This window comes from Fundulus heteroclitus, chromosome 9 (genome assembly GCF_011125445.2).
Source record: "Fundulus heteroclitus isolate FHET01 chromosome 9, MU-UCD_Fhet_4.1, whole genome shotgun sequence".
Taxonomy (NCBI): domain Eukaryota; kingdom Metazoa; phylum Chordata; class Actinopteri; order Cyprinodontiformes; family Fundulidae; genus Fundulus; species Fundulus heteroclitus.
This window is the reverse complement of record NC_046369.1, coordinates 10,504,653-10,526,988: the sequence shown is the minus strand read 5'-3', so window position 1 is coordinate 10,526,988 and position 22,336 is coordinate 10,504,653. Positions and strand designations below refer to the sequence as shown.

Genomic DNA, 22,336 nt, shown 5'->3' with positions numbered 1-22,336 from the left:
TCTGAACAGAAGCAGGAGACAGAGTTTTGATTTGTTGAACTTGAGAAATGTAAGTAACCAACGTTAATATCTCAAAATAGCATTTCATTCTGAAGTATAACACATTTTATCAACAAAAACCTAATCTCTTTTATAAAACTAAATATTCTGTGCCAGGCAGGAGTTCTGAAGGCTGCTGGAAAGATGAAAAAGCAAAGACTGCAGGTTATTAAAAATTCAGATTCTTAGCCACAGCCATCTGAAAAAGAAAAGGTGAGGGTTTCCCTTTTACAAATATTGCATTGTTATTATTGCTTTCATTTATTGTCGACCCTTCGAGGCAGTTCAGGTATGAATAGCAGGTGTAATTTCTTTTGCATAATTTACAGTATAAGAACACTAAATGCCACCTAAACAACTGTTATTCTTGTTTAGACCTTTGCAGTGTTATAATATTATAATTAGGGTTCCACAAAATAATACTGGTATTTATTTGACTATTTCTACTTCTAGAATTAGGATAAAGACAAATAAAACAGAGGAACACTCGTTACATTGGTTTTATTTTACATAGATTTCCACACTGTCCATTAGTAAATTAGTACAAACCAGACACAGAGGTAGACATTCTCATCATCAGGGGCTTAGCCCATAAAATATTACATCATTACGAGGGTAATTTCGTACACCAAAAAAGTAAGCAATTATTGAATCTGTTGATGTGGTCGCAAAATGTATTTAATATAGGCCTTTACATATCTTAAAGTTTAATCTGCTGTTCTTTAATAGTTGTACTAGTATATTCCAATTGTATATTAATATGTTCTCATTTCAATGATGAAATGGACAACCACTTGTGTAACAACTCAGTCTTGGTGTCACCAATCTTACTCAAAGTACAGTATTGGGTCCTCCATGCTGCTTATGTATTAAGATTTACTGCACATTTAAACATTGAAAACTCACTATTGCTAGGGAAATAATTAGTTGTCTGAGAAGATGTAGGTAAGGAGAAGCTGTTATCTAACACTTCAGATATATGATATAAGAAATGTGTTTGGAATGGTAAGATAAATTACATGAAATGGGCTACACAGAGTAACAACAACCCAATTGTACATTTGTTGAAATTTGAATTTAATATTTCAAATGCTGTTAGTATCAGTTACACTTCTACTTCCAGTGCAGAGTAAATACAATACATTTTTCTGTCAAATGTATAACTGAATGTATAATTTAGCTGTTTTATAATTCAGAGTATCTTAGATTAAAAAAAATGAGGGTGGGGTTTATCTCTGTGCATTTCTATATATTCTAAAGAAAATACAGGATAAATCTAGACAACAGACATATTTTGACTATATTTGGTTTAATAGGCACATATTTGCCGTCTGTCTCTGTTGCTGGTTGTTCAAATGGAAAAATTTCCCAATTCGACATTCACCAGATTCTGTGATGCTTTAAACATTAACAAACAGCATCTAGTGTGTGTCATGGTTATAAAATTTAGCAGGAAATGCTGATTCTCTCTCTAGACAGACGAAACGCGCCCTGACGCTCAAGTGAAGCATCAAAAACTAGGAGCATGCATATTGCGTAGGACCAATGACGTCAGACCAGGAAAGGTTTGTTTGTAGGTGTCCCTACCAAAGTTCAAATCAAACCTACGCCCTTGCATCTTTGTTTCACAACCAGACCATGATGGGACCACAGATGAGCTCAGTAGATGCAGTCGTGGATTCAGAATGCCTGTCTGAAAAGTTAAATCTGAACAGGTTCTCTTAATCTGAGTTAAAAAAAAAAAAAAAAAAGTTCAGTATGCAAATTCATAAAGGATATCTGTAGGGATTTACTAACTTATTAGCAATTTGCTTGACAGAAGACATGGACTGGTCATGAGACCGCCATAATATATGGCAGGCTTATGTCTTATATGAGAGTGCATATCTAATCTAATATATATATATATATATATATATATATATATATATATATATATATATATATATATATATATATATATATATATATACAAACTTGTAAGCAAGAGAGACAATTACTATTAAATGTGTTAGGTCACTAATGTGTGCATTAGTGACCTAACCTTATTTTTGTGTCTTTAGGGAAATGAGTCCTCACTTTTGTCAATATAGCTGAACTAACTATTGCCATCATGCAGGTTTTACAAATGCACAAGGTTTTATCGAGTGAAAAAATTTCAATCTGTTTGTCACTGCTTTTGGATGGGCCTATATTGTAGCTTGTTTGACGAGCTCTAGCTCAAAAGTGTGTCAACTCTAAGAATCTTACATCTGGACTAAAAATGAAAAGCCTGTTGTTCATGCCAGGAATCACAGTCAACAGTGGGGACTGAGCACCAGGCAGCTCCATTTAAGCAGCACACAGACAGCGGGAAGATGCCAGAGTGTTACTGTCTTGGTATGCAATCAGTCGTGGCCACTAGCTTTGTGATCTCTAACAAAGAACTAAAACGCTCTTACCTCTGTGTTTCCCAGGTTCCTCTGTTCGTCCCGAAGTCCTCCTCCTGTGTCAACAACTCCAAGTCCTCCTCTCGTGCCCGCTCCTCTGAGTTCCTCTCGAGTCAGTTCCTCGTTCTGGGATTCTGTTCCCTCCAGACATCTACTGGTGACTCCCGCTGCTCTGGACCCCTGGACATCTCGGTGCTGCTCGGACCCACTTCTGCCTCCGCTCTCTGGTCTCTCGGACACCTGTGTTCCCGCCACCAAGCAAGCGCTGAGTCCACACCTCCTCCTCCCCTGTCTGGCTTTCAAACCTAGTGGTAAGCTTACGTCCAGCAGCACATTCCCCTCGTCCCCTCCGTATGTTAATCCTCTTCCCATCTTCCCAGATTGGTCCGGTCCCATGTCCACTTGGTTCCCGTCCCGACTCAACTCCACCTAGACAGCGTTCTTCCTGTGATCCTAGTTTAATAAACCTTTTCTAATCTATCTGTTTTTCCCGAGTGTTTTCTGCATGTGGGCGAAACACATTAAGCCGAACATGACAACTGCATTTGCTTTGATTTACTTTTTATTTATACTTTTTTTATTACATTACATGAGTATATCTATTTTTACAGTAATTTTCATACTTAAGTACAAGACATTTCAGATACTTTAAGACTTTACCTCAAGTGACATTTCATTCAGTGACTTGGACTTTTATCAAAGCCATATTTTAGAGAGGTACTTATACTTTTACTTGACTCCGAGATTTCAGTAAGTTGTACAACACTGTTTGTGCTCTTTGTTACTTTTACAAAGGTATGCACTCCCATTACCATGCTTAAGAGATAGTTTGAACAACCATTAGTTATAATCTTGGTGCGATTTGCTGGGGGGAATGGGGAGGATTTACCCCCCCCCCTCTTTTTGTGATGTCCCCCCCTCTGGTCTTTCATGTTTTATCCCTGGGGGGATACATTCCTCCCCCCTCTGATCTAATAATAAGTAATATTATCAGGGGTTAAAGTTCTCCGTCGCTGCAACGGATTTCTGTCATTTGGAAAATGAGCGCAAAATGTTCTGTGTAGACTTTTTATTCAAGATTTTAAACAGAAGTTGCGCTCAACCAATGAAATCTGGCAGAGCCAGGACATTAGCCAATCAGAAAGAGAGTAGGGCGGGGCTTTGCAAAGCGAGATCTGCCGGTCTGAGGTTTATCAGTGTTCAATCATTTTAACTTTTGGAATATTATGTCCGTCCGTCCGTCCATCTGTTTCTTCCGCTTATCCGGGGTCGGGTCGCGGGGGTAGCAGCTTCAGTAGGGAGGCCCAGACGTCCCTCTCCCCGGCCACTTGGGCCAGCTCCTCAGGAGGAATCCCAAGGCGTTCCCAGGCCAGCCGGGAGACATAGTCCCTCCAGCGTGTCCTGGGTCTTCCCCTGGGCCTCCTCCCGGTGGGACTTGCCAGGAACACCTCACCAGGGAGGCGTCCAGGAGGCATCCTGACCAGATGCCCGAGCCACCTCAACTGGCTCCTCTCGACGTGGAGGAGCAGCGGCTCTACTCTGAGTCCTCCCCAGATGACTGAGCTCCTCACCCTATCTCTAAGGGAGAGCCCAGACACACTACGGAGAAAACTAATTTCGGTCGCTTGTATCCGGGATCTCGTTCTTTCGGTCACTACCCAAAGCTCGTGACCATGGATGAGAGTAGAAATGTAGATCGACCGGTAAATCGAGAGCTTCGCCTTTTGGCTGAGCTCTCTCTTGTACAGCGCCCGCTTCACAGCAGACGCCGCACCAATCCGCCTGTCGATGTCCCACTCCATCTTCCCCTCATTCGTGAACAAGACCCCAAGATACTTGAACTCCTCCATTAGAGGCAGCACATCGTCCCCAACCCGGAGAAGGCACTCTACCCTTTTCCGGTTCAAGCCGGCAATGTGGACCAGACTCTGACACCGGTCATATAGAGACCTGACAGCCCTTATTAAAGGACCCGGTCAGTGTGCGATTTGCAAAAAAAACAGAGGGGGATCATTTGAAGTGTTTTATAAATGAACATAACGACAAGGTGATGTGGCCTACTTGCTGTCTGGCTCGAGACAGCATGTCACCTGTCCTGGGCCGGAGGGTGGAGAAATCGGCTGCTGCTGCTGCTTCTTGTCTTTTGACGCTGACTGCAAATCTTCATCATCCACAAAAAGTTTGTCCTGTAACATTACCATGGCTGTTTGTCCCGTCATCTACTCTTGACCTTTTCTGTTGATTTTTCGGGCTGAAATATGACAAAATACTTGTCATATGTTAACGTTCATGCTGCTACATGTTCTCATTCATTACTTGGTTAGCTAGCAGCTGCTCTTTCAGGTAAATAGCTAGATTGCGGCATCCACTGTCTGGACTCGGGAGTGGGTATTAGCTTACTTCAACCGCTTCGAGCAGAAAACGTATTAATACTCTTTAAAAACAGACAACAAAACATTAAATTAAAAAATGTGAAGGACACAAGACATGTATTTATATTAGGGCTGTCAAATGATTAAAACGATTGAATTTGAATCGATTAATCACATAATGTCAATAGGTAACTCGAGATTAAATGCAAATTAATCACACGTTTTATTATTTTATTTTTGAAAGTGTAATAGCCTGTTTGGGCATTTTAATGTGCAATTTTGCAATAAATGATACTAATAAAATACATGCTTGTACAAAAAATATTTTAATTTTGTTATTTTTCAAGCACTTTTGAGGATTGGAATGAAAACATCCTAGTGCCAAATGTTAAACTCTGGACTATGATGGCTAAATGACTAATCGTGACGCCCTGATGTTTACACAATGTGTAAATAAATTTGTAAATAAATACTTATTTTCATGCCGATATATTTTTTTGCCTCTTAAACAAAGATAGACATGGTATCAGGCATATACATATAAATTAATAAAAATTGTACATTTCAATAAAGTCATAAGTTCTATTGTTTGTTTTTTCACTCTCTCTCACAGACATCTAATTCTGAGCTTTCACACCAACAACAATATTTTTGCTTGCTGTTTATATCCATATTCATACAGTTTAAGCCTGGAAAAAGGTTTTAAATCTCCAGGTCATTCCAGTCTTACACTTTGCTTGTAACTGGGCAGGAGCTTAATACCCTGAATGAGACTGTTTAGCAACTGTTTAGTAACTCCAGGTCCTTCGTTTGGCAACGTAATTCAGCATTAGTTTGTCAAATACAGAGAAAACAAATTAATAAGCATTAAAGTACGGTTTATGGGTTGGGTTTCTGCAATGTTATCAGCATGTTAAAAACTCATCTTCAGAACCACTGTCTGCTCAAAATGGTGCTCTCTCTGCCTTTACTACCGTCGGCTCTTATTGCGGAGGGATATTTCAGCTGGATACACTCAAAGTGTCTAGTGAAAGCAGGTATCTTAATAACTGCTGTTTTGTCACTCATTTTAGAGCCCAAATAAGCGATTTCACTTTCAGAAACGTGCCCAAAAAACCGCAACCCGTGACTCATGAAAGTTACAAGCGCCTTTAGAATAAAACGAGCCCAAAGTCACATGAAATAAACAGTCTGTGCAACAGTGAGCGCGGGTCGGTTTTGCTACAGTCTCTTGCTCTCTTGAAACTACGGAAAGCGCCAAGGGTAAAAGAAACACAGACCCGAGAGCATGGCGGGGAAACAACATTACGGAACGGTGTGTGTGTTTTGACGCGCAATTAACGGCAACAAAAAAAAATTTCGCCGTTGTGGTCTAACAAAGTTAACGCGTTAATAACGCGTTAAAACTGACAGCCCTAATTTATATCCATTTTTAAAAATACATAATATTACTTAATCAGACCAGAGGGGGGGAGGAATGTATCCCCCCCAGGGATAAAACATGAATGACCAGAGTGGGGACGTCACAAGCAGAGGGGGGGTAAATCCCCCCCATCCCCCCCGGCAAATCACACCCAGGGTGTGCATATGTGTGGATCTGTTAATGTAGATGTATGTAAAAAGCCTAATATGGAAATGGCTGCATCTGTACATGTACATTTATATGACTTCTATTCCACCTGTTTGCAGTCTAGCTAGGTCAGCTAGAGCAGAACAAATGCAGAACAAAACAGTATGATTAAAGGAAAATATACAGGCCTATATTGTCAAGTAAGTACCTGATTAAGAAGGAAAACAGGAAAAGAAGAAACAAGTGTTGAATGACAGACAAACAAGACCAAATATGATTAAAGAAAAATAAAAGGGAGTGTAGTCAGCCTGTCTCAAATTCCTGGCAAAACAATTTGCAGAGTTTTCAAGGTGACACATTCAACATTTAACATTTCATGCTAAAATGTAAAATGTCACGGATAAAACGGCAGTCTGCTACAATTTGTGCAGCCTTTGCAGACAATTGTTGGGCAACCAACAGAAGGAAAAAAGTGGAACCCACATTCCACTTTTTTCCTTCTGCAATCAGCAGAAACGGAGGCAAGGCGACCAATTAACTTTACCAAAAAGTCCCAGGAGAAGAGGCAAGACCAAACTTTGTCACAGATGATGCATGACAGAGAAAAATACATACTGCAAATAAGGTAGTGTTTTTTTTTTTTTTTTTTTAAGAAATTGCACGCCGGCTTGCAGAAGTCCCCTGCCGATTGCATTTCAGGACTAGTCTTTTTCTTGCAACTCTGTGTCAGACGTTTAGAGCTATTTAATTTTGCATGAATAGTTTTCAAACAGCAATGAGCTGTTGCATTTAGTTCATTGAAGATTACAAATTGCAGCAAGTATTGAGAAAGGTAGGTAAATTCTGCATTGCTCAATATGAACATTCAGTTTTATTTGTTTTTAAACTCGGGTCACACAATCAATCCTCTGTTTGTTTGCTAACCTTTTTTGGCCATTGTTTCTTCGCTTAAAGCACAACACAAAGAATACAAGTGCACATGTAACTGTATTTTAAACTCTAATGTTAATTTTTTTAACATATGTAAAAAGAGAACCTGCTTTATTCTTAGCTAAATCACATTTACTATAAACAAGATCATTTGAGCTGATTTGGGGGATGCAGTGGGTTGTGCTTGCTCAGTTGATTCCTGCAAATGATTACCAGGAAAGTAGAAAACGATACAAACAAAACTTTACAGGAATAATTGTTTATGTTCAGTCAAATTTAATGATGACATAATTAAAAAACTGGGGCATGCTTTTATGTACAAAGGAAAAAAAATACTATTCATATAGTGGATATGTACAACTGTCTGTACAACTGTCCCATTTGCTTAACCAACGTTATTGTTTTTTAATCCTGAAACCAGTTTTTGAAAATAAAGATGTCACTTTTTTGTCGTTTACCAGTGCACCATGTTTTGTTTTTTGTTTGCTAAGGATCCACTGCTTCACTTTCAGGGCTGTTTGTGGTTTCTTCCTTTTTTCACCTCATCTAATATTCTGGGATGGAAGGCTGAACCCGCTTGCGCAATCATTGAGCAATCTTTTTTTGTGTGTGTGTGTCTTGTGAAATCCAAAGCTTCTTCTCTGTATAACAGTGTAGCTGTCTGTAGGGTCTTGCTCTGTTTGGTAGTTCAGGGTAGGAGGATAAAATGCACACGATAGCCAAAAGCTGTGTCCCACTGCTGTTGTTGCAATTACTAACCTCTGTAAAATGCCAAGGTAAGTCTGTCCTAGAGGTTCCACATTAGGGTGGTCCTTAATGAGGGGTAAATTTTGGAATTCATTTTTTTTTTAGCTTCAACCCCCGGAATTCGTTGCAATAGTCAAAAAAACTCTCCTGTTGAATTTTTTTAAATTCCAACATTTACCCCTCCCTCATCGACCTTGAAGTTTAGCCTCAGTGCCCCGTGGTGGCTGTACACAAAAGCCTGGACACTGGCTCCGGAAGCCGCAGCTGCCCCTCGACGCGACCTGCAACTGCTGAAGGATTTGACAACCTACAAGGACGTCGACCGGGACGTGGGCAAAGCAGCTTTGACGAAGCTGCAAGGGCACCTGTGGTACCTCTCGGAGGAGCTTGTCGCTCTGGCGCTCTTTGACCCCCTGGACACTCTGGAGGAGAAGAGGAAAATCCTCACCTCACTTCACACCACAGTGGGAGATGAATTTCCAGCGAAGCGCCCAAAGCTGCCCAGCCAAGCCGTCTCTGGACTCCAACTGCAAGACATGGCATCAACCAACACGCGCCGGTTCCTCCAGAAGCTGCGCCTGGAAGACGGCTTCCTCGACGCCGATCCTGCTACCTGGATGGAGCGGGAAAACTTCCGGACAACCGCGGCCTTCGTGCAGAGGATAGCGGTCATCAACGACCACGCAGAGCGAGGAGTTGCCCTCATCCAGGAGTACAACCGAAGGCTAACTCAGGATGAGGAGCAACTGCAATTTCTCCTCCAAGTTGTCTCTCGTCATCACACGGAGTTCCCGGACTAAAAGACCGTGGCTGCTGGTGTGGCGGCCCAGCAGGAGCACTAAGTCGGATGGACCTAGGACTCCCTAGGAGCTTTGTGGATCCTTGAAGGGCACAGAATCGGGGAGTATGTTAGAGTCTTCTCAAGAGACTCAGATTGTGTTCATGGAACCAAAATGATACTTCCATGTTGTGTGAAACTATACTGCAGTTTTACACTTGATTTACGTTGGGCTACAGCCGCAACAAACTATGTATTTAAAGTAGAAAGACATTTTGCTTAAGATTTTTGTTAAAGTTTAATACATTTAATATGTGTAATGGGGTAACCATTTATAATAAATTTGTTTTCAAGGATTGTTGTTTTTATTAATTTTTGTTTTCATTCTCATTTTAATCCTTATACACTCTATTTATTCCCTGATGAAAAGTGTCTCTCGGGGATCCTCAGGGTGAAACTTCAAGGTCGATGAGGGAGGGGTAAATGTTGTCCAATTGAGAAAAAAATTTATCAGGAGAGTTTTCTCAACTTTTCCAATGAATTCCGGGGGTTGGAGCTTAGACTTTCAGACTTTCAATTTTAAGGACCACCCTATTCCACATGTCTTAATTACTTATTATTTTCATTTATTTATCATTTATTGTTTGAGGATTTGTTCCTGACATAACCATACAATAACTGTCTGCTGCTGTCCCACAGCGTGTACGCTTGAAAAGTTTTTAAAAAGTCGTCACTATGATCCCAATTTTGACATAAGTGGTTTGGAAAGCACTTATGCTGGAGGAAGACAAGTGAGAGTTCCCTGCAATGTTGGCTACACTGGCTTTTTCAAGCTGATCTGTTCTGAGGGGGACTGGACGGCAGTGGGCAAACCATGCCAACGTAAGTTAAAAAACTTTTATACCTTTGCTACATCCATTTTGCCATTTTATAGCTGCTTTTTTTTCCCATCGAAGTATGAATGCCACAGAGGGTAACTTAAAAAAGTTTTCTAAGGTTTTTATTTTATTGTCATTCACTCATTGTTTTTTTTTTTTACTGATCTTACTGAAAACTCATTTCAGTTATCACATGGTCAGTCGGTCAAACCGCAGGCGTTGCACGACAAATAGCTGGGATGGTAACATTCCAGTCTGTGAAGGTATGAGCTGAATGTAAAGTTCATTAGTTATCAATATAAATAAGGAAGCCACTGTAATTTAGAAAGAAAAATTATCTATGCCTGTAGTAAAACACATTAAAACATTTTAGCGCTTCTCTTCATTTGCTAACATTTTGAAGTTGTTTGTCAAAAGACGAGCCGGGTCATAGGTGACCTGTTTACTTAGTGTACTCAGGATCAGAACTAAACAAGGTGAGGTAGCATTTAGTTTCTATGCCTCTCACCTCTGGAACAAACTCCCTAAAAAAGTCCAAAAAACTGTTGGCTTCTTTAAATCAGGTCTGAAGACTTTTTCTTGCAGCACTTTTATTTCAAAGTGTCTGACTAATTAACTGTTTGCCCGATCACTGGTGAGCAATTTACTGTGGGTATTTTAAGATTAAATTAGCATTATAACATTGTTTTTGTTTTGTTTATGTTATCTATTTTATTTATTTTTTGCTATGCCTTTCAAAGCATTTTATGGTATTTTATTGATTCTCCTTAAATTTAAGTATTCACTTTGGATTGGTTTGTGTATGAAGAGTGCTATATAGACAAACCTACCATGTGTCCCAATTTTTGTCTTTACAGCCACTCAGTGTCCAGTTCTTCATGTGGACAACAATGTCCAGGTGTTAGGGGATCTAGAAGAAGCCACCTCTGGCAACTTTGTTCGGTTTAGCTGCAAGTCATCTGATGAAATATTGGATGGGTCGCTTGAGATTTATTGCAAGGATGAAGGAGAGTGGAGTGGCCCAGTTCCACAATGCAAAGATATGGCAGGATCACTGAGCTATATAATACACTGGAGTGCTAATCACCGTCTGTTTGAACGAGTCACTTTGAAGCCACCAGCCGCCATATTGGTACTCCCTATTTCCCCCCAGTAACTAGGGAATATGTGCGCTACAGCATCCAATAACGAGGATTTTCTCATGTTCAGGGGGGGCTTAAGACTTTTAAAATGTCAAATGCCATATACTTTTATGTTATGTTCTAAAAATATCAAGTACTGAGAAAGTCATGTGCTGAAACATTTTGCATTTTATTCATTTAAATATATATGTTTAACATTTATAAATATATAAATAACAATATACAAAAACAGCTATTTACATATGTGTATACATATATATATATATACATATATACATATACACATACTTATATATACATATATATATATTTAATATGAATAATATGTAAAATATTTCAGCACATAATTTCCTAGTAGTTGATAGTGTTAGTACAACCACTAACTGTAGAATTACCTGTGAAACGTTTTCACACAGCCAGAAAACTGCTTGTTGTTGCAACCAAATCCTATGGGATTCTGTGAGAGTAGGGAGGAGCAAGATGGCGGCCAGTGACTTCAGTTTTTCAGCAAAATCAGCACTCCAGTGTATAATATAGCTCAGTGGGCAGGATGTCATACTTAAAAAGTGCAAAACAGACCAGAAGGTTTCTTTTTGAATGTAAAATTATTGAAGATATTTTTTTACCTAACATACCTAGAAGGACAACTAAATTCCAGAACAATGCATTCTATTAATCAGCCATTTATTTTGTACTATTAACAAAAGACCACTGTTTACCCAAAATTTGCTAATGCTGGGAAATCTTTTAATGAGAAATGAAAACTTCAAAGAGGCAACTAAAAATTCTGCAAGAAGCTATCCCAGAAAAATAAACTTATCAATAAATAACAGGAAAAGTTGTAATTGCTGATAAGTTTATAGTAAGATTGGTTTTTTGACATTTATTTCTTTAATTTTTTTGCATTTACATGATTTCTTATTAAACTGTTTTCTTCCTTGTCAGTGAAACAGTGTCAAAGACCTGACATTGTAAATGGTAGAATTACAGGTAATGATAAAACAAAATATGGCAACGGTCAACAGCTCACTGTTTGTTTTTTTAAGCTAATTTTTAATTAATTTATAATAATACATAAACCTTTATTTATCCAGGTAGATTTAACAATCTCTTTTTCAAGAAAGACCATGTAAATACATCCATCCATCCATCCATTTTCCAAACCGCTTAATCCCTCATGGGGTTGCTGGTGCCTATCTCCAGACAGGACAAACAATCTTTTAAGCACAACTTAGGACAATTTGAAGAAGCCAATTAACCTAACAGTCATGTTTTTGGACTGTCGGAGGAAGCCAGAGTACCCGGAGAGAACCCACACATGCACAGGGAGAACATGCAAACTCCATGCAGAAAGACCCAGGACTGACTTGAACACAGGACCTTCTTGCTGCAAGGCAACAGCGCTACCCACTGCGCCACTGTGCAGCCCCATGTAAATACATTAGATATAATTTTGGAAGGACACGATTAAACATTAGGCATAACATCTATAAACAGAAACCTTATTTATAAACTGGTATAAAATAACCAAGCACACAGACAGAGACCAAATCCTTTAGCTTCAAGTCCTTCTGTGATTGATTCCAGTTTGAGACCTATAAACCGGAAAGATTTTGTATCATAATCAGTGCAAACCTTAGGTACATTTAGTAAAATTAACTCATTCCAACGCAAATAATAATCTCCTGAATATTTTCTATTAACCTGAATCAAATGGTTGAATTACTTCTTCAGTTTGCTGTCCAGTTTTCTAGAGTTCTGCTAATGAACTGATTAGTTGACTCAGGTGTGTTGAAGCAAAGACACATAAATGTTGCAGGACACCGGACCTCTAGGAGTGCAGTTGAAAACCTCTGGTTGATTTATTAGTACACCTGTCCCTCTTAAAGTAAAACACCAACACAACGTGATGTTTCCACTTCCACCCCTCTGTGCTGGGATGGTTTTCTTGGGCTTTCATCTTACTCTATTGCTAAGGATGCTTGTTACAGTCAAACTCTATAGTTTGTGTTTCGTCAGAGCACAAAAAAACTTCCAGAAATTAAAGTCTTCATCCCTTTGTGCATTCACACACTGCAACCAGACTTGGCAAGCCTCAGTCAGGATGTCCACAAGGTCTTTTGTTTCTGTTCTGATGTTGAGAAGCAAATTCATAACCATGTTTTTTTAATCTCTGGCACACATGGAGCTGTTTCATGGAGCGCCTGGGAGGCTTGTGAAAGGATGACCAAATAATTATCTTTATTTATCATTGCAACATACATGAAATTCGTCCAGTGCAGTTAATTCATCCCTTAAGGAGTAGTGGACTATATGAAAACGTCTGACTTTAAAGAAAGTATTAAAATACAATTTTTGTCATTAGTCTGGTATTCAGCAAACGCAAACAATTTTAATAATTCTAACTAATGCTAACAGCTAATGTTGAATTTAATGTCAGACAAGAGAGAGAGAAAGGCTGTTTATTTTTATATAGTTCATGTAATTAAAACTGTAAGAATTACTTTAAGTATACTTCACCAAGATCAACTGAGAAATATTTGCATCTCTAAACTCAGGCCTCAAAAATGTCTAAAAATAAGTTGAATTTAACGTTTTGACCCTGATAGCTGGAATGACTATTTTTTTCCTAATAATCTTGCAGCTACTGCTAAACACTGTGGACCACCACCCAAAGTTGAGAATGCAGTCATCACTGTGCCGTATCAGAAGGAATACTTGACCAACCACTCTGTGACTTATCAGTGCCGTGAAAAGCATAAAATAGAGCAAGAAGCCTCCATCACATGTAGAGATGGCAAATGGGAAAGCAAGAACATCAAGTGTGGAAATTTTATAATAAATGCTATTTCCATCGGTTTTGGCCCTGAGCCCCAATTGATTCACATAAAAGATGAAAATATGTTATCTATTATCAATTGAACAGAAAGATATAAGCAGCTTCCTCCAGTAGAAGTTGTTCATGAGAGACATAAAAAAGAAAAGTAAAGTGAAGAAAAATAGTTTAAGTTGCTGGTTTACCAAGCTGATACGAGGAATCCCCATGGTCAGTGTGAAACACACTTTCCATATGAAACATTCAACGTTAAATGACATCATTTGACCATAATGAGCATTAGTACATTAGTATCCTCCTGAGACTCTCCCCAGGTTGCAACAAGATGTAAAGGCTCAGAAATGAGCTAAGCTCAGCAGCTGCAACAAGGGCGTGAATACATTTTGTCAGGTCATACAAAGTAATAAAGAGCAGCTTCTTTCAAAATTTCATTTAGCAATGGTTAAATACTTTGTTTACAAAATTGTTTGTTAGCGTGTAAAAAATGAAAGTAGTCTTGGACAAAATGGCAACAGGTGTGTATGAAATGGCAGCTCTAATGGGCAAAGGAGCAATTTGACCGTAATACCTGAGTTTTCTTTGGTCTCACTTACTGGCAGATTGTCGTGTTTGTATTACACTCCCTGTTTTCTTTTTTCAGCGAACAACTGTGAAATTGGCGGGCTGCATCCTCGTCTGTACATAGCTGGAATACCATCGACTGGTGAAGCGATCGTAGCCGGACACAAGTTGCGTTTTTTCTGTGGAGCTGATCATAAACTGGATGGCCCAGAAGAAATCGAATGTTTAGGAACTGGCCAATGGAGCGCCTCCTTTCCAACCTGCTCTGGTAAGTTCCTTTTAAGTGCTTAATTTAATTAACTTTATTTATTTGTAAAGCACTTTGACACATCCACAGCTTCGACAAAGCCCTGCACATGTGAATAGACAGAAACATTTAAAACATATAACAAGTAGAGAACAATAAGAACAGACAGTTAACAACAGTGCAATCAATAAAACAGAGTAAAAACAAAAAGTCTCATACTGTACCAAAAGCCAAGGACTAAAATGTGTTTTTAAAGAGTTATAAAAGTAGACAGTAAAGGGGCCATTTCATTCCATATTCTTGGAGCAGCAACAGTAATGGCCTTGTGAAATCTGAGTTTCCTTTTATACCTCCACACCTCCGGATGTCTAAAAGGAAGATCAGCTGTCGACGAATTTAAAAAGGGATAGCTAACTTCATGGAGAGTAGAAGTCTGTAAAACAATTTGAGATAAATTTAAAATAATACAGTGATGGTCTGAATTAGAAATATCCTCAGCGCACATAAAATCAATGTTCAAACTTAAAGTCAAAACAAGGTCCAAGGTGTGTCCTTTGGAGTGAGTAGGTCCTGACACATGCTGAATAAAGTTAAGAGAGTCCATGACGCTAAAGAAGTTCTTAGCAAAAAGGTCATCATCATCATCATCATCATCATGCCAAAAGTAGAGTGGAGGATTTTTCACTTTTTAAATAACTGCTCATATGCAAGACTATCTTACCTGCTGTCTGAAAACGTTTCGACACCTTTCCAGGAGTCTTTGTCAGTTCTGGTGGCTCAAACTTGAGCAACCTGCAGTTGGAGTTCTGCTGTTTTTAAGGACACTGTCCTGGGTCATTAGAAGCTATTGCTTGGTGTGAGTGGAGTACTTGGTCACCTGAATGATGATGAGATGCTGATCTAATGTGTTGGAGCGAGCTGTAAACACTGGATAGTTGGAAACACAATCCTCCCCCTCTGTTTGGTGATGGCTTTTTTCAGCTGAGGTTATCAGAACTCCGAGATACCGGGCTGACAACATCCCCTTTGCCACAGAGGGGGAAAAAAAAGAACACCAGCACATCAGGAAATTGCTGCAAGCTTGTGGTTACCTGAAATGGGCCTTTGTCAAATCAGCCAATAAAGTTGTCAAAAGACTCAACACACAGGAGAGAACAGAGAGAGGCAAGAACATTGTCCTTCCATATGTTTCAGGAGTTCCTGAGAAACTCAGGAAGGTTTTTGCCAAACACAACATACTAGTAAATTTCAAACCTAAGAACACCCTCAGACAACAACTGGTTCATCCCAAAGACAGAACCCCTAAACCACAGCTTGAGCGGTGTTGTGTTTGTGGTCCAATGCTGCGAGGAGTGCGAGGACTCCTATATTGGAGAAACTAAACAGCAGCTGCATAACAGCACAGGAGGGCCAGATTCAACAGTCCACTGTTGTTTGGGAAACGGACAGTGGAGCACCCCCCCCCCCCCCCTGTCCCCCCCTCCCCCCGCCACAGTGTGGAGGTAAATCAGTTCTTGTCTTATTCTTCTTCTCGTACAGTATTGAGTCTACTTTAAACATCAGATTGAATTTTAAATTTAGACTGTTATGACCCGGCTCAAACAGCCGCAACAAATACAGGGAGGAAACAGCAAACCAACGATTTTAGCCCTTCAGAGGCATTTAATAAATTAACGCGCAGCAGCCCAAGATGTGCTCCCTCCGCCTGGTCTTCTCTCATTCTTGTTTGGGTCCTGGCCTCTATGGAGGACCAAGTCTTCCATAATTAAAAATAAATACAGAAATAAATAAATGCTCAATAAATAAATATGCATACAATTATGTGCCACCAAAAATATAATAAACAAATAAATGTAGGTAGAAAATAAATTATACAGTGAGACAAAATGTATATATCTCCTTTAATTAGCCACTTTATTTATTAATTACTTATTTTTTTAAGTATTTATTTATGTGCATGTTATAATATATTTGTCTGTTTTATTCTTTCTTTGTATATTTTTGCCCTATTTATTTCTCCGATGCTATTTATTTCTGCCTGTCCTTTTTAAATTTCTGTTTGTCTTTTTTACATTTCTGTTTCTCGTTTTTACCTTTCTGTCTGTCCTTTTTACATTTCTGTTTCTCGTTTTTACCTTTCTGTCTGTCCTTTTTACATTTCTGTTTCTCGTTTTTACATTTCTGTCTGTCCTTTATACATTTCTGTCTCTCGTTTTTACATTTCTGCCTGTCCTTTATACATTTCTGTATGCATTTCTGCCTCATTATGCAAATGAGGAGGGGCTGTGTCTTAAGGGCTCAACTTCTTCCCATTGGTTGGTTAGCATTTTACTGCATCGGTCAATCTACATGGCTTTTCCCCGCACTAAAGAATTGTTTAGTAATGTCAAACTCAGCAGACAGACGTTCAGTGGCCGACCTCTTACGGGAAGCTGCTAATAGACTGGAAGAATTAGAACGCTGTACATTTGGGATCTGAAATGTTTTTCGGTGGTTTCAGATTCGGCTTTCCAGATCAATAACTCATCGGCGGATGATTTATTCTACAAAACAGACACCTCTCCGCAACCACCGCATGGCAGACACTGAGCTACAACCGTAGTTTCCTCAAAACGAGTCTTAGTCCGTGGGCCAGAATCTGTGGGACGTCTCCTTAAAAAGTTTCGTATGAACTGTCAGGGGGCAACTTTCTTGCACCGGGATAAGTTGCTACACATAGCAGTGATCTCAAAACACCAATGTTCCCACGTTTTCACTTGCACATTAATAAGTTATTGCTGATAAAAAATCTAAACGGTTGCGCTCCCGTCCGAGAGGTCACGTGATTCGATTTTTGCTGCTCAGCCAATCAGATCGCTGTATTGTCAGCTGAGTGCGTTCAATCTGTAAGGTGTTGTGAAAATTTGTTTCCAGACGAAAAAAGCCCAATAATAGTATTTTCTGGCGCCAGTTGGAAAGATCTTGATGGCAAAGAAAAAGAAATAGCCCAGACCATCCATCATCCATTTTCTAACACCCTTATCCCTGCTGGGTTCGTGAAGGTTGCTGGTGCCGATCTCCGGCTGTCAATGGGCGAGAGGCGGGGTATAAACTGGACAGGTCGGCAGTCCATCACAGGGCAGAAATAGTCCAGACTTTTACTCATTTTACTGTGATATCACCAAGACCTGCTGCGCTAGGATAGCACAGCCAAACGACTTATCCCCGGCAGAATTTGGATTCCCTGCGTCGGGAGCGCATTCAGCTGGAAGAATGAATCCAGTCAACTCCGCCTCATCTACAACCGGCGTGGAAATGAAGATGTTTTACTTTTCTTAACGAAATATAGCGATGGTGTCGTTACATTATCGTTCAGTTAGTGGGCTAAAACTAAAAATGTAACACTTGTTAGTGCGATCATAAAGGATTGTTATGTCGGTTAAAACTCCATTGATCACTCAGTATAACATGTTATGAGAAAGAAAACGGCTCTGTGGTCATTTCCACATGTGTCACAAAAATATTAGCTTTATGTTATTAGATTGTCCCATGTCTGTCTGCTTAAACCAAAAATCCACCTTCATGAGTACATCACAGCTGTCTACTTGTTCGTCTTTTTTCTTTTTCTTTTTTGGTAGCTAGACCCGCATGAATAGATCATATAAAGCGGATTTCATGTGTGATCAAATAAACACTGAATAAAGGTACAGCCAAAATTATCAGATTTAATAAGATTTTAATTCAACCAAGAACCATATAGAGATATTAACTATATTAAGAAAACGAGATATGCCGATTTTAAAAACAGAACAATGTATTAGGATTTTAAAAAATCAATTTCATTTTATTAGAATGTGATGTTTAAAAGTATTTAGACTTCACAAAGCTGAAGGTTAAAACTTTTATTGATTTCAAACATTCTCCCGACGCAGGGAATCCAAATTTTGCCGGGGATAAGTCGTTTGGCTGTGCTATCCTAGCGCAGCAGGTCTTGGTGATATCACAGTAAAATGAGTAAAAGTCTGGACTATTTCTGCCCTGTGATGGACTGCCGACCTGTCCAGTTTATACCCCGCCTCTCGCCCATTGACAGCCGGAGATCGGCACCAGCAACCTTCACGAACCCAGCAGGGATAAGGGTGTTAGAAAATGGATGATGGATGGTCTGGGCTATTTCTTTTTCTTTGCCATCAAGATCTTTCCAACTGGCGCCAGAAAATACTATTATTGGGCTTTTTTCGTCTGGAAACAAATTTTCACAACACCTTACAGATTGAACGCACTCAGCTGACAATACACCGATCTGATTTGCTGAGCAGCAAAAATCAAATCACGTGACCTCTCGGACGGGAGCGCAACGGTTTAGATTTTTTATCAGCAATAACTTATTAATGTGCAAGTGAAAACGTGGGAACATTGGTGTTTTGAGATCACTGCTATGTGTAGCAACTTACCTAAGTGCAAGAAAGTTGCCGTCTGACAGTTCATACGAAACTTTTTAAGGAGACGTCCCACAGATTCTGGCCCACGGACTAAGACTCGTTTTGAGGAAACTACGGTTGTAGCTCAGTGTCTGCCATGCGGTGGTTGCGGAGAGGTGTCTGTTTTGTAGAATAAATCATCCGCCGATGAGTTATTGATCTGGAAAGCCGAATCTGAAACCACCGAAAAACATTTCAGATCCCAAATGTACAGCGTTCTAATTCTTCCAGTCTATTAGCAGCTTCCCGTAAGAGGTCGGACACTGAACGTCTGTCTGCTGAGTTTGAAACTACTAAACAAAGCTTTAGTGCGGGGAAAAGCCATGTAGATTGACCGATGCAGTAAAATGCTAACCAACCAATGGGAAGAAGTTGAGCCCTTAAGACACAGCCCCTCCTCATTTGCATAATGAGGCAGAAATGCATACATAAATGTAAAAGGACAGGCAGAAATGTAAAAACGAGAGACAGAAATGTAAAAACGAGAAACGGAAATGTAAAAAGGACAGACAGAAATGTAAAAACAGCAAACAGAAATGTAAAAAGGACAGACAGAAATGTAAAAACGAGAAACAGAAATGTAAAAAGGACAGACAGAAATGTAAAAACGAGAAACAGAAATGTAAAAAGGACAGACAGAAATGTAAAAAAGACAAACAGAAATGTAAAAAGGACAGGCAGAAATAAATAGCATCGGAGAAATAAATAGGGCAAAAAAAATACAAAGAAAGAATAAAACAGACAAAAATATTATAACATGCACATAAATAAATACTTAAAAAAAATAAGTAATTAATAAATAAAGTGGCTAATTAAAGGAGATATATACATTTTGTCTCACTGTATAATTTATTTTCTACCTACATTTATTTGTTTATTATATTTTTGGTGGCACATAATTGTATGCATATTTATTTATTGAGCATTTATTTATTTCTGTATTTATTTTTAATTATGGAAGACTTGGTCCTGCATAGGCCTCGGCTGGTCCCCTGGATCAACCCTAGTCCTCTGTGGCACACTGGAGCTTCAGCAACATCTACGACCAATGGTGCGCTGAGCTTCGGACACCTCCTCATGGGTAGACTGGCGCTCCTTAAAACCCATCAGCTGGCCACGTAATTGGAAGCACCTCCCACAATCAAGGACCTGCATAAAAAAACAATCACCGGCCACTTGCTCACAGCAGGGCCGTCACATAGACTAACTCATTGTTATGCCTAAACCACTCGGCTCGAGCACATAGTATTTATTGAAGGTCATCCGCCCTCTTCCAGAATCTGATTAGGCACCTTAGTACTCTTTGGTAGATGGAAGCTACAGTTTTAGGATTTTGACAGTGTATTGCTGATTGGAGCTTGTAATTGGTGCTTTTTGAACAATAATTACCTACGTGGACCAGCAAACATTCCCGCATGAGATTTGCAGTGTGGATTTTAGGTACGGACCAAGTCCATGAACCACTAAGTTAAGAAAAAGCCATTGCTGTTTGCAAAAGGTATATTTTGTGTTGAAGTATATCTTAAATACCAGATCTACATGTTAATGTGATGAAGCACCGTCTTAAACTACTTTTTTTCTCATTGCCCAAATTTTTTTAGCTCCTATAGCTTGTTCAGCACCACCACGTCTTGAAGATGGAGACACCAAATCATATATTGGCTCAGATTCTGTGTTTCAACATGGTGACAAAGTTGAATACATCTGTCAGCAAATGTATACTATGAACGGGGAACCATTTAAAACCTGCAACAACGGAGTATGGATAGGAGACATGAGATGCCTCAGTAAGTCAACTTTACACGTTTCATTTTGCATGTTGTAATATTTCCAGATTGTGATTTAAAAGCTGTTCTCTCGTATGAAATCTCCGATTTTTCCAGTTGAGAGTAGGAATAAAAAATGTGTAATTGCATGATATCAAAGCAGACACTTATAACTTTATACATGGTTTAAAATAATGTAAAAAAAAAAAAAAAACTAACATTGTTACAAAACATATTTAAAACAAAAATCCTAAAGTATGTGGTGGTACTTGTGGTATGTGATTAACCAGAAAATTAACAAATGTAAAAAATAAATAAAATGCAAGGGCTCATTTAACAGCATGTTTAGTTGTAAAACAGCAAAGGATCGTGACATTTAATATTGAAAAACAAATGTATTAAAATTGGCCTGTGTTATTTTTTCTATTTTATGGACTAAGTAAATAATATTTTTCTTTTTTTTTCTTTTTCAGAACCCTGCACTGTGAACGAGCAGTTAATGAACACACATAATATTTGGGTTGCATATGGTTATAGCAATAAGCTATATGCGCCACATAAGGATCACCTTACATTTGTTTGTAAACCAGGAACAAGACATGTTGGCAGAGTACCAATGCGTGTGGAGTGTAATGATGGGGAGGTGACCCTGCCCACTTGCCAATAAAAGTCTTTGGAGAGCTTAAAATAAATATGTAATCACAAAAATATGTAATTGACTTACTAATGTAAAGACCTATGTACCTTATTGCTGCTGTGGTCATTTTAATACAAGTACTGCATTTAGTCCTCTTCCTCTGCATTTTTTATGAAAACATAAGAAAACAGATGTATCTAAAATGCTTCCAAACAAAAAGAAAAATAAAGATGTCATTCTTCATAAGTGAATTGCATTTGTTCTTCAACATGTCTGTCAAGATAAAAGTTGCAAAATATTCATGAATGAAGCAACGGCACAAATGACCTCTCTGTCAGTCTACATAATATTGCATTCGGAGCATACTAAAATCCTGATAGAAACTTTTATCCAGCTGTACGACATATTTTGTTGACTGTTTGAAAAGTAAAACCATTTGACTTGATCAGTGTCTTCAGTTTCTGGCTTTATTTAATATTTAAAATTAAGATCCTTGCATTCCTCTGTTTCTTTCAAATTTCATTTTCAGTACAGTAATTTACAAGCTATTTCCTGGGCAGAAGATCGCAAAAACAAACTTTTTTTACATTTACTTTACTGGGGTCATCCTGTCTCTGTACATGAGGAGCAGGAGTCTGGATCTCATTGCAGGGGTTCAGTTGGACCTGTTCCCAGTTGACAGGCCTTATTAAAGGGCCCAGTACTCCATACTCCCGGAGTACCCCCCACAGGATCCCTCAGGGGACATGGTCGAATGCCTTCTCCAGATCCACAAAACACATGTAGACTGGTTGGGCAAACTCCCATGCCCCCTCCAGGATCCTGCTGAGGGTATAGAGCTGGTCCAGTGTTCCACGGCCAGGACGAAAACCACACTGCTCCTCCTGAATCTGAGATTCGACTATCCGACGGACCCTCCTTTCCAGAACCCCTGAATAGACCTT

The 22,336-nt window shown here is 39.1% G+C and overlaps 1 protein-coding gene across 1 annotated transcript in view; it reads left to right on the top strand.

The window, feature by feature from the left end:
• Positions 1 to 21,837, top strand: part of LOC118564137 (complement factor H-like) — a 33,271-nt gene extending 11,434 nt beyond the window's left edge. Inside the window, exons 9-11 of the mRNA XM_036141007.1 lie at positions 14,362 to 14,550; positions 20,591 to 20,776; positions 21,229 to 21,837. Of these exons, the coding sequence (XP_035996900.1) occupies positions 14,362 to 14,550; positions 20,591 to 20,776; positions 21,229 to 21,422 (569 nt within the window). The 3' untranslated portion in view covers positions 21,423 to 21,837. The remainder of the gene's footprint in view (positions 1 to 14,361; positions 14,551 to 20,590; positions 20,777 to 21,228) is intronic.
• The last annotated feature ends 499 nt before the right edge of the window (positions 21,838 to 22,336 follow it).